Source organism: Pseudorca crassidens, chromosome 8 (assembly GCF_039906515.1).
Source record: "Pseudorca crassidens isolate mPseCra1 chromosome 8, mPseCra1.hap1, whole genome shotgun sequence".
NCBI lineage: Eukaryota > Metazoa > Chordata > Mammalia > Artiodactyla > Delphinidae > Pseudorca > Pseudorca crassidens.
The window spans coordinates 86,129,567-86,142,806 of record NC_090303.1 but is presented as its reverse complement, the minus strand read 5'-3'; the positions used below and the strand labels follow the sequence as shown (position 1 = coordinate 86,142,806).

Genomic DNA, 13,240 nt, shown 5'->3' with positions numbered 1-13,240 from the left:
GTTGTCCTTCAAGTCTTAGCTAAGTGGTCATCTCTGAGAAGTCCTTCCTTACCTCTCTAACACCCCCTGTTCTCTGTATCATTTCCTTCTTCATTTCCTCCATAGAGTCACCAGAATTTGACATTGAGTTGTCTGTCTATTGTTTAATCTCTGTCTCTCACACTAGAATGTAAGCTCCCTGAGGGTGTGGATTACATGTGTCTTACCCTTGTATCCCAGGGCCCGAACCTGTCACTTAATGGTTCCTTCAATCAATCAATAAAAGGCCTTCCCTCCCTGACCCCTTGACAAGGTTTGAGCTCCCGTGCTAGACACAGAGCACTGTGTACTTTTCTCCCTCAACGCGTCTCACAGTTGTACTTAAATGGTAATTTGTGTAATTTCACTTTACCAGTTTCTCCTTCTAGATGCATGTCCAGGGGAACAGAGGCACGTTCCTCTTGCCATGCTGAGAACAGGGCACTCCAGTACGTGTGAGTCTGTTGAGTCTTCTGCAAGCTCATGGGTCTGGGAGAAGGAGGTGATGATGGTTCTCTGCTGGGGTAGGGAAACCTTGAAGGGCGAGTGCCTGGGGCCGGATGGGAGAGCAGAGCATTCAGTGCAGGCTCCCACACGCAGCGGGACTAGCTGCTTAGTCTTTCTCTTGAGCGGAATTTCCCTGGACTTCCCCTGCTTCCCTCTCAGTCTCCCTCTTAGAGGCTTCTTGAACCCCAGAAAAATCTGGGCACATCAAGGACCCAGACCCTTCAGCCAAAACAAATGGCAGGGATGGGAGCAAAGCCTCTGGATCCTGGGGAAGAGTTGGAGAAATGGGGAGAGAAAGACTTCCAGCTAATACCTTAGTTGATTCTGTGTTGTCTTTGTAAACAGAAGTCAAGCCTAGTGGTCAAACAGCTGCCGAAGAAAGCAAGCCAGACACACTTCCACCATCCAGTGTTCAAGACACAGTCAAACAAAGCACAGTCCCACCATTCACTGACAAAATTGTGACTGCACTGGAGACCAAGGGAAGCACAGCCACAACGCCTAACACCTCAAGGGCAGTGCCAACCTCAGCCCAGCAAAGCACAACTGCAGCAGCCAGTGGCAAAGATGAGAAACCAGCCACGGGCAGCCCTGCTATAACTACTAAAGACCCAAAGGATTCTACAACCACACCAACCACTGTCTCGACAAAGCCTGAAACCACAAGCAGCCAGAGTGGAATTAAAAGCAGTTCAGCTAAATCTGGAACCCAGAGTAGCCACAGTGTGACCACAAGCAGTGTGATCACTAAGGAAGGAAATCAGGCAGCCTCTGACCTTCCGAATCCGGGTAACACCTCAGTCATCACGCCTGCTCTTCCTTCCGTGCCCACCCCGGCAAGCACTCACCGGCCTAGCACCGTCCCTGTGACTTTGGTCCCTGTGACTTCAGAGCCTGCAGGGAGCTCCGAGGGACCAAACAAAATTACAGCAGCTACAAGTTTAGGCACAATGGCGGGTCCCACCTTCACGACGCAGGGGACACTGACCACACTAAGTAAGTAATGCCTTTCTTTTTTCAAGCAAAAAGAAGCTTTCAAATGCTTATGTTCTGTATCTCCAGCGATTCATGCATATTCATATTCATGAATATGCGCCACCTTCACCCAGCCGGTTGGTTTCCCATTTCAGTGATGAGCAGCGGCCGGCAGAGCTGTGTGTTCTGGTGAGAGCTCAGGGTTTTGACCTGCCTAGTGAGAGCTCAGGGTTTTGACCTGCCTAGTGGAGCATTTACTTTTTTTTTCTTAAGTGCTGGTCTTAACCCAGTAAATTAATTTCAAAACTCACTGATGGATCGTGAGCCTCAAGATCATGACCCAGGTCAGATCTATTGAATCAGAATTTCTAGGCGTGAACCTGAGCATCTGCGTTTTGAGGAAACCTCCACCCCCCAGCCCCGCAGGTAATTTGGGTGTGTGGTGAAGAACTAGATAGCCACACCACAAGAGCACGGTCGCCTCCTGCGTAAGAGCCGGTGCTCTGAGTTGGATACACCAGGATGCCAATCCCTGCTCTGCCACTTGTTAGCGTGTGACGTTGGGCGATTCATCGAGTTCCTCTGAGACTCAGTCTCCTTGTTTATAGAATAGGGATAATTACAGTACCTTCCGCATAGAGTTGTGAGGATTGAAAAAGAAAGTACCTTTGAAGCACTTAGGAAGGAGCCTCACAGGGAGTAAGTACTCAGTTAACGTTAGCTTTGCTGCTGGCATTGTCACTGCTGTTGATACTTCTTCTGTCGGGTTCCTACACTGGCTCATCCAATCTGCTCATCCTGTAACAGGTTATGCGAATTGACTTCATCTGCCTGCCTCTGCCTCCCCATAGCCTGCCTCCTTCTGCTTGTGGTCTAGGTGGGGGGATAAGACCAAAGAACCTCAGAAAACTAGGAACAAAAAAGCCTATCTTTTTGTGTTAAAGGTACCACTCCCCTTTTCTCATAAACTTTGTTTTCCCAATTATAGCACCATGGGTTACCTCACAAGGAACTCAACACACCTCCAGCAAGACGCCAGCTGTCACTGGCACCTCTGAGGCTGTGCAGCCTACAGGCTCTTCATCAGGACCTGGGACCACATCTCCTGCCAGGGGACCCACGAGCTCCAACACTCATTTGGAGTCAACTGTCCCCCAAGGCTCCAGTATCCCTTCTCCCACCTCAGTAATTCCAGCAGGTGTGGGACAGGTGAGAGAGCCCAGAGTCGGAGAGAAGGGACTCCAGGAAGAGCATTTCTACTCTTCCCTCCTCAGGGCACCTGGGGGTGCCGTGAGGAGCTGCCATCGTTCACTCACCCTCTCTGGCTTTGCTGGACTCTGGCGTAGACAGCAGGATAGCCAGTAACACACCTGGCTCTCCAACTCCAGCCGGCCACACTCCCAGCTTGCCCGCAACTCCTTATTTGGTGTCACCCACCCAAGGGAGGGAGGGAGGAGGCAAAGACAAGACCTTGTCAGGCTCAGCCTGACCCTTAATCCCAGTGCCTTCTTCCAGATACAGTGCGATCCTCCCGAAAAGCTGAATGAGAAGATGCTCGTCCTGAACGTCTCGAAAACTGATGTCTCGAAAACCAACATCTGTGTGAGTACCTTGCTCACCTGAGCCCCGCTCTGATCTACATCCCCAAAATGCGGTTTAGCAGCGGGGTCACGGAAGGTGGAAGGGAATGAAGTGTTCCTTCCAGAAAGGAGCAGAGAGATGTTTTCATTTTCCAGCTCTTGTTTTTTCCTAGTAGGACAGGACATGGTCCCTTCCCATCTTATGGAGGGTCAGAGCCAGGCTCAGGCTTCTCTAAGGGAAGCCCCGCCCTCAGGGCTGCTGCAGGGCCAGAAATCTGGGCTTTCACTTCCGGGAGTCTGGAGACCCCAATCCTGGTTCCTGTTCGCTTCTAGTTCAGGATGTGACTTTAAGTCGATCTCTTTGGGCTTCAGAGGCCTCAGTTGAAAATGACAGGCTTAGTCTGCCTAACTCTCCCTGTTCTAATAGTCTGTGGTTTTATATTTCCTGGTCCATGTGTTATCTGATGGCCACCCTCTAACCTAGGGGAGCTGTTGCCCGACAGTTGTCCTTCCCTTCAGGGGGAGTTGTTTGTGTATTGTTTGGGGGAGGTGGCGTCAGCACGTGTGTGAGTAAGTTTGCATGTGTAGCAGTGTGTCCACGGCCTTCAGACTGCCAGTCTCCCTAGGATTAAGGGCTTTAGTCTGGGGATGTCTGCCGCAGAGCTTAGTCAGTAGCTGAGGCCTGAGTGAGGGCTGGTGATGGATGGCTCACTGCTGCCCTCTCCTGGTCAGTGGCTATTTTGGCAAACACCCCTGGGAACTAGAATAGGATGGAAAACTTTGGTTTACAGTACTTTTATACCACCTATTTTCTGCAGTTGTTTCCTTTTGGGTGTCCATTTTGCTGGAATTTTCCAAGTGAACTATAGAAAAGCTAGAGTTTTAAAAGGGAGCAGCGTTCCCCTAGGGTTGGGCTTATTGGACAAGGTAAGAATCACACTGATGCTTGCTCGGCCTTTCCTTCGGCTCTCTTTTTGGCTGAAACTTGGCAGGGGCGTGTTTGGTGGTAAGAAGCGTTCTTTTCCTTTGCTGTGAATGGAAAGAGGAAAGCCCTGGATCTTTACCTGGTAGCAGGTTGGGGAATTGGCAAGCCTAAGGAAATTCCAGGTAGAAACCCAAGGGATGGTTTGTGGGACAAGCCAGATGGAGTCCTTTTCTTCATCTCCGTACCCCTATTCCAAACTCTGGTCAGAGACACATCAGTTTGGGGTGTCTCTGGATGATGTGGCCGTGCTGGGTAAAAGCTGCCCACACTTTGCTTCCTCACCCTCAGCCCTAAAGCCAGCCAGCCACACTCTTTCTGCTGAGAAATACAGAAGACTCCCGTCTAAGATGTCCTCGTGCATCTTCAAGATACTCCCAATTTCCCCTGTGCAGTGATGGCCTCGCCTTTCTCCCGTCAGCCTGTTTATGGTTTCAGGGTCTTAGCCTAGGGAACGGGCACATGTGTTTCGACTTTGGGACGGATAACCTTGAGCTGAGAGCCAGGGCTTCCCCTCCTGAGGTCTTTGAACTCAGCATCAAGGGCTAGCAAATGGTAGGTTCAGAGAGGACTGGCCTCTTCCCCACTGGCAGTGCCTCCTCAGGTCCTTCTGGGGAGAGCGATGATGAGGGACAGGAGGTCGTGATCCTTAAGGAGCTCTGAGGGAGAAAGCGGCACTAGGGCGAATGGTATTGCTCCACCACGACGAGATAAACAGGATAAGGAGACTAGGGGGAGAGCTCCACGTGAGGCAGAGAAGGCAGGGGCTGGCCCAGGAGGACAGCACATAACTCACCACTCCTGGCAGGCCTGGGAATGGCACCAGCTGTGGCTGGAGAAGGGAGTAAGTTCACAGCCGGCAACAGTGTTCTCCTGACCTTAGCTTCAAAGGGTGGCTCCACAAGCCTAGGCCGCTGTCACGATCCCTGAGGAATTACCTGCGGTCTCTCCACAACAGAATGCGACCGCTTTGAACGACAAACTGATCACACTTTTGTGCCGAGCAGCAAAAGCCTCCTTCAACCCAGCGCAAGATCAGTGCCATATACAGCTGGCACCTGTTCCAGAAATCCAGGCAGTGGCGATCAAACAAATCACTATCTGCAGTGAGTTGAGGGCGGGCGGTGGGGGGTGGGGGTTGAGGCCTGTGTGGGGTGGGAATGGGGCAGGAGGTGCAAGAGCACAAGGATGGGTCAGTTGTCAACCCCTGGCCACCCGAGAGAGACACCACTCAGGGGACTGAGATTCAGGATGTCCTCCTTTGTCCCTTACCACGTCACCCTGAGCTAGACCACTGAAGCGGCATCTCTCCGTCTCCCCCTCAGCAAAACTCTTTCCCACGGACGTTTATGAATTGCTGAAAGACAAATGGGATGACCTAAAAGAGGTAAGTGGATGCCCCCCATGTGCTGGGACAGACTGGGTCAGGAGCCTGTCCCTTGGAAGTCCACGGTTCCCCGGGTCCACTGTCTCTCATTGTCGAGGAACCTCTGATTTGCAAGCATCTAGAAGATAGGAGGATAAGAGGGGACAGCAGGGCGGTAGAATGGGTTCCCCCCCAAACCCCAAGTGGAAGAGCTCATAAGTGAATGGGAGTTCTGAGAGAGGGTGACCCAGAACCTGTTTTCTGCCACGTAACTTTCTCCTTCCTGGCCAGGTGGGAGTCAATGACATGCAGTTTGAGGGTCAAGGACCACCAGAAGAGACCGAGGACCGGTTCAGCATGCCCCTCATCATCACTATTGTCTGCATGGCATCCTTCTTGCTCCTGGTCGCGGCCCTTTATGGCTGCTGCCACCAGCGCCTCTCCCAGAGGAAGGACCAGGTGAGGACTTCATTCCACTAGCTGGGAAGCAGTCCAGTTCGCTGGATGACCCCTCACCCCGTTATTCCCATATTAGAGAAAAGCGAGGGGGCCATGGGCCCTTTCTGATAGGCAGAGGTCATCCCTTATAGGAAGTGGAAACTTGTCTGGAAAATTAAAGAGGCAGCGTGGTGAAAGGGAAGAGCACGGGCTTTGGAGTCAGGAAGACTTGGGTTAAGCCCTAGCTCTGCCTCCCATTATCTGGGTGACCTTGAGCCAAGTCATAATCTCTGAGCGTCAGGTTTCTCATCTGCATAGTGGGCATAATATCCGCCTTGCAGAGTTGCTCTGAGGATCCACTGCTATAAATGGGCTGAGGCATACCTATCTAACCAGAGGTTCTTTCATTTACCTTAATAGAATTCCCTCATTACGGTTCCACCCTGACCCATGGTTCTCAACCCCAGCTGCACATTGTGGAGAGTTTTAGAAAAAAAAAAATACCCATGCTTAACTTCCTCACATACCAACTGAAACAGAATTTCTGGATCAGTATATTTGTTAAAAACTTCCTGGGGGACTGTCTTGTGCCACCTAGGTTGTATCTTAGGTAAAAATGGAGAGAAAGTACTATCTCTAGATAGTTCCCATCTGCAGCAGAGATAGCTAGAAGCTGTGCTGTACCCATCTTGCTCAGGCTTAGAGGAGAGGTCCTCAGTCATTCGGCCAGAGGAAAGTCATTTTCTTACAGTTGGTTCCAGTTCAATGCAGCAGGGTGAGGAGGGTCCTGGAGAGGAAGGTTTGGTGGGGAAGGAATGGAGGAAAGAGGATTGGAGGACTCTGGAGGACAAAGTCCATCTCCACTGATGTCATGGATTTGCCACCGGGGCAAAGGTGAAGCGAGCTGGGCATTTTAGGATGTGGGGCAAGTTCTTATCTCAGACTAGCCCCGAGGCAGGCCAGTAGTCAGGAAGGCCTCCAGGACCACCCGTTGTTCACCTTAGCCAAATCGGGGTTCCTGGATTATAGGGGTACAGGTGTAATATTAAGGCTACAGCAAGGCTAACAGCCCTCAAAAATTACCCCTTTTTCTTGGGTCATCTCCCTTACTCTAGCAACGACTAACAGAGGAGCTACAGACGGTGGAGAATGGTTACCACGACAATCCAACCCTGGAAGTGATGGAGACCTCATCAGAGATGCAGGAGAAAAAGGTGGTCAGCCTTAATGGGGAGCTGGGGGACAGCTGGATCGTCCCCCTGGACAACCTGACCAAGGATGACCTAGAGGAGGAGGAAGACACACACCTCTAATCAGGTCTGCTGGCGGCCTCCGACGGTGCACAGAGCTCCAGCCCAAGCGCCTCAAGTGCCATGTGGACAGGGGAGGAAAATCCTTCCCCTTCGAGGGAAAGACTGGGGAGGGAGAGCAGACTCGGAGGGTTCCCTCCCCCCAATCCCCACAGGCCTTAATTTTTCCCTTTTCAAGCTGAACAAATCACATTCTGTGTAGAATCCTCTTGTAAAATAACCCACTAGTGCCTGAGCTCAGTGCTGCTGGGAGATCAGGAGAGAGCCATCCAGGGGACTTTAGAGACCATCTAATAGAATCCCTTCATTTCACAGATGAGATGACTGAGGCCTAAAGAAGGTAAAGTCAAGGTCACACAGCCACTGGGTGACAGAGTCAGGATGAAAACAGAGATCATTCAGTGCAGGCCCATTGCCACCATGCCACGCTGCCGTGATCACCTATGCCCTCCCTCCAGAGCTGCCCTGGGCAGGGGGGACGAAGCTGCCAGTCAGTGGATGGGATGGAGGGGAAAGCAGGGCCAGACCCTGTCGCAGTGGGATCTGATTACTTGAAAGGATAGGTCCCGTTTTCTGTCTGTCTCCTACGCCAGCCTTGTCTGCCAGTGTTCCTGTCCTCTTTGTTCTCCCCCCTCCCTTCACTCCGTTTTCACTCCCACTCTGTCCCAGGGCCCCTGGAGTCTAGTTTCCTGGCATGTGCTTATGAGATTGGGACTAACACAGCACACAAGGCTCCCAGTATGAACAGGTCTGCACATGGGTCCATCTACAGGTAAAGAGAGAAAGGGAAGCCTTTCCTCCCAGGGTGGGTCCCAGCCCACCTCCAAGGCACTCCTTGAATAGACTCCCCGAGTGCTGCTTTTGTCTCCCATTCCCACCGGGGACTAAGGTCTGCAGCGGCTATTGAAGGCCAGGTGTTCCTATTTCGTTGTCACTGCCCAGCCGATGCGATGGGGTGAAGACCCCAGCTCGGTCATCCCCGAGATCAGTGTGAAAGAGCAGCTTTAGGACAGAGCTTCCTGGTGCCCAGTCAGCAGAGAGGTGTCTGAATAGACAATCGATTGAAACAGCAGGAAGGATAGGCTTCACTTGCCATATCATAGGAAATTCAGGGGCTTTGCAGGTTGCTGAGAGTTTTGTCTTCTTTGTTTTTTAATCCAGAACTCTGCTGCCAAAGGCCAAAGCTCACATCGTTGAGACATTTTCAGTTAGATTCCATTCTTCTGTGCACAGGGCAAGAAAGGCCTAGATGCATGGTGCACTGCAAGGTGCATAAGGGGCAGCCTGGGGTCCTGGCCTTCTATTCCCAGTGACCTCTCACTGTCGGGGCACGGAGCTAGTTAGGTCTTGCTGTGTCCCCTCCTCTGTATTCCTAGTGGGGCTGGCTGCCCAGCGCTCCTGTAGGTTCTGGTGGCATCTCAGGGAAACAAAATGCTGACTGTTGCCCAGTGGAGGGGTTTTGAGGGAGCTCAGCAGGTAGCTGCTACGTAGACTGCAACTGAGGACTGGGCATAGTGAGGTTTCATCTGATTTTCTGAGAAGAAGGAATCCTGTGTGGAATTTTGAACTCTGCCCATGTTCTCTATTGTTCCTGGTCATAAATTCCCTGGAACCTACTAGGAAGATACTTAGGAGAATGAAAATGGTTACTTCAGGGCAAAAAGCCAGACCCCTAGAACCTAGGGGCAGTCTAAGCTGCAACAGTTCTGATAAAATAGGCTATCTGGTTTGGGATAGGTTATTTTTTTTAAAGGAGAGGATCTCAAGAGGAAGATCTATGTCCTTCCTTTGCTGCCTAGTTCCCTCTTCATAGCCTTTAGCCATTTGATACCTAGGAGAAAAGGAAGGCCAGAGGTTCAAGTAGGACCCGTGAGTTTCCCAAGAGATAGAAAGATGCTAAGCTAACAAGGGTCCTAAAGTATTTGCCCTGATTCTCTACTATTTGGAGGTTGGCAGGATGGAGAATACCAGTTTGAGAGAAAATAGAAGAAATACTGTTTCACTGGGAAAAGATCTGTTTGCTTCTTTCCTACCCAGCATTTGGTTCTTTCTACCCATTCTATTGTGGCCACTGTGGGAGAGGCCAGACTAGATTGCTCCTTTGCTGATTCTGGGTCACACTGCAGCAGCTAGGTTTAGACAGAGAGAGCAAATATGTCTCTGCAAACCAATCAAAAGCCACAACCCCCAGGCCTCTTGGGGAGACAGATGGTGACTGGCAAGGACCAGAGAGTAAAAATTATGGTTGGTCAAGAGGAATAAATGTGGCTCTGTCCAGAGAGAACCTTGAAAAGCTTGGGGCTGGTTCAAAGGTTCCTTCTTTTGATGCATCCAAATTGTATTGCTCCAGCCTTTTAGGGCAACTTGCTTTGGCTTGCTCTTGACACTAGCTAGACATCTATATCAAGGACTGTTATCGCCATGTATCTGTAAAGGTCATCTTCTTCCCACATCTTTACTGGGTTCTGATGCTATCTGGTAATTCAGATTCTGGGGCTGAGAAGAAGAGAAGAGAACCAGGAACTCAGCATGACTTGAAACAAGTTACACCAGAGAGAGATTATAAACTCTATCTCAGTGGCACACTGGTTTCCCTAAACTTCATAAAAGACCAGAAGCCATGAATCTGATGACTGGACAAAGTCCAGTGAGAAGCACACTGTTATGTGATTGGGGAGAGACACAGCAATGCTTATGAATGGGGTACAGAATATTCTTTGCATCGTAGGACAAAACACAGGTTTAATCTAGTCTAGACACAAGATTCTTCTTTCTCCTCTTGATAAGGAAAGCTAGCAGAAAGTTTTATTTAAACCACTTCTTGAGCTTTATCTTTTAGATAATATACTGGAGAAACTTTGGAAAACAAGTTCAAGCTGATATACATATACGTATTTTTTGATAATGTAAATACAACAGCCAAATGTTAATCCACCCTGCACTGCTCTGAGCGAATATACTTTGAAAAAACATTTGTTAGCTAAGAGAGAAGGCTTTTTTTTTTCTCTAAACAGGAATGTAAATGTCTATTTTACTGGAAATAAATTTCTGTTATTCTTTGATGAAAAATGAAATATAAGACAGGCTGATGACAAAGCGTCTGTCTTGCAGATTGGGCATTTTTATTTTTAAATATGATCCTCATCCCCTCTCCGTAAAGTCCCAGCATGTTACAGTAAGGGTTGGAGTCAATACGCACTGGTTGGAAAGTGACTCTCTAGTCATAGGGAGAGGGGTTTTAGAACCCAGTCCAATCTTTTTTAAAAAAAGAACAGAAAAAGAGCCTGAAGCCCAGAAAAATAAAGTGACGGCCAAAATCACGTTTAGTGACAGAAGCAGGCTTAAAACTTGGGTTGGAAGACTGTCCAGTGCGTGTGCCTCAGGAAGAATCAACAAATTAAGGACTGCTAATTAAGGGCAGGCACCAGAATGCCAGAAAGGACAGAATTCCCTTCTGGAATCTGCAGCAAGGCTAGGGAGAGCATGAAGACAAAAATAGGAACCTTACTGGTCTTCTGTACTTCTGAGTTATTTAGGTCTAAGACTTAAATGAACAATTCTTTTCTGCTAAGAAATAAGTTTTGAATGAGCTTTTACATATAGATATTCTGAGTAGGACTAAGGATCAAAGGGAACAAGACAGGGGGAAGGCAGGGGGGCAAAAGTAAAGCAATGTCTTTCATCACTGTCATTAGCTGATTCACTCAGGTTTGGTGAAAACCCAACACTGAGTGAGGAGGGGATTACTATTTGCTCTGGGTCTTTTTTAAAATTAGTGAATGTTAAACAGTTTGCCCAGGAGACTGGGGGAGCATGTGTCTTAGTGGACAGGGGTCTAAAGTACACTGGAATTTACTGAGAAACTTGTTTGTAAAGACTGTACTTAATTATTGCCGTTTTCTTACAAAAATATATTTTGGAAAATTGTATACTGTCAATTAAAGTGCTTTTGTCTAAGCTGGTTCAAGTCCTAGTATTTTGCTCTGATTGGCTTCCATTCTTCACTTGTGCACGAGGCTCATCATTGAAGCCCCTGAGGACACAGTGCAGCAACCTCTGCTCTTAGTTATGCCTCTTAACTATGCAGGTCCAGACACAAAAAGAGAAGGATGAAAGCTGAAAGGAAAAAGGGGATCTACAAGTTCTCCAGATTATCTCAGGCTGCTCTAGTGATCGTAACTGAAAGGGCCTCATTTTCCCTCACAACAGTTTTACCAATGCTTTACCCTCTTCCTTCCCTGTACTTTTGCCTCAGATAAAATTGTGACTCACCCACCACCGAAGATCCCAAGGGGGCTGCTGAACCCTGATCAGGTATGAAAACACTGGTGTAGAGACAAGGCAAATAAAAATACAAAAAATAAACGATTCTGTTCTGGCCCTGTTATGCGAATAAAAGGATCTGTTTACTTGTCAGAAGAAGCCTCTGCGTGTCCCTTACCTTCAGACATAGTGAAGGAGGTTCAAGAAAGGAATTGCTCAAAGACGATTCTGATTCTCTTCATCTCCTGGGGTGGTATTATCTATTGACATGTTTCTGCACTGCAAGAAGAAAACTTTATCATTCCCGACCTGCAGAAGGGAAACCGTCAGGTGAATCTGGTCCACATTCATAGTTGGTATACAACAGTCTCTTCTTGCCTGGCATCTTACAGTTCACAAAACATTTTTACACATCTTATTTAGGAATTGTCACCGCTCTACCAATAGGGAAATTGGGCACAGAGATTAAGGATTCTCTTTGAGATCACACAGCTACCTAAATGGTACTGCTAGGCCTTGAATCTACATCTTTTCCCTCTTGAGTCCTACATTCTCTTCTCAACACCACATTAATGCTCGAGTTCCATTAACAACAAAGTACGTTTATAGAATGCAACTACTGTTACAATATGATTTTCCTTTTATACAGCAGTTCTGAAAGCAGTTAACATCCTTAAGGGTGGGCCAGAGGTATTTTGAGGTTAACTTCAAGAGTATGCCAAGGATACAGAAAGGAGTACAAGTACCAGGAACTCAGGCAGGCCTCTGGCCATGCTCGAAGCACACTGTTCTAAGAAGAGAATGACTCACAGTTTATCATGGTCACAAAGACCTAAGACTCCATTCTTTTCCTGAATAGGTCATTCCCCCTGCTCCCTGCCCTGCCAACCAAGAGGCACTCTCAGTTGTCATTTTTAATTTGTTATGCCTCTGTCACTCATAACCCCCCATTTTACAAGCTCCCTTCCAAACCACATATTTATTTTGAATTCCAAGGTCAAAAGATAAAGAATAGGACTGGCTACTATAATTAACAGGAATGATACTGAGATGGCTAGTTATTTTTCAATGACCTTGGCATTTTATAGATTAAAAAGTCACTGGGATCCTAGCAAACAGGATCTGCTGCCAACACTTACTTAAAATTGAGAGAAAGGCACAGGGGTTGAGACTGTGCCCAATGCTACACAGAAGTCACTCGTGGATGTGGAAATAAGCCTAGGATTCCTGACTCCTGCCCTGGGTTACCCATCCTTACAGCCCAAGTTCAGAGGGCAGGTATACAATATGTGCTATAGACATTACCAAGTGTTCTAATCTCCCCTTTTAGGTTTTGCCAAACATCAAACTTACTAGCACAGCGGTGGCCAGACCACTTCTCCTATAGCTTTTCTCTCTTTCTTCCTTGTAATGTTTCGGGAAAAGATATAACTGACCGCCTTTGCTTTTCCTAGGTGAGAGTCCAATGGGAGGAAAGTCACACTCACTTGACGTGGGAGCAGCTGGCATCTCAACTGTGTTAAATACAAAGCCCTCTTTGCTTATTGCTCCCTTCCCACCAGATGACAAATACATCAAGGGAGAGGAGGTGATGACCCACATTTCCATCCTTTTGAGTTAATTCTCTGGAGGATTAACCCAGGAAAGGCCAATTCCTTACCTTATCACTGCACATCGTTTTCCTGTTTTGAACACAAAGAAATGTTACTTGTGGGCCATGCTCAAAGCACACTCTAGAAATGAAAGCTATGCAGTAAGATGGATTATTTGATTTGTAAAGTGAGAAAACTTTGAATACTTT

The 13,240-nt window shown here is 48.2% G+C and overlaps 1 protein-coding gene across 1 annotated transcript in view; it reads left to right on the top strand.

Annotated features, from left to right (window-relative positions):
- Positions 1-11,133, top strand: part of PODXL (podocalyxin like) — a 42,262-nt gene extending 31,129 nt beyond the window's left edge. Inside the window, exons 2-8 of the mRNA XM_067747049.1 lie at positions 871-1,521; positions 2,489-2,709; positions 3,016-3,102; positions 5,021-5,168; positions 5,388-5,449; positions 5,720-5,887; positions 6,982-11,133. Of these exons, the coding sequence (XP_067603150.1) occupies positions 871-1,521; positions 2,489-2,709; positions 3,016-3,102; positions 5,021-5,168; positions 5,388-5,449; positions 5,720-5,887; positions 6,982-7,179 (1,535 nt within the window). The 3' untranslated portion in view covers positions 7,180-11,133. The remainder of the gene's footprint in view (positions 1-870; positions 1,522-2,488; positions 2,710-3,015; positions 3,103-5,020; positions 5,169-5,387; positions 5,450-5,719; positions 5,888-6,981) is intronic.
- Positions 11,134-13,240: the final 2,107 nt, after the last annotated feature.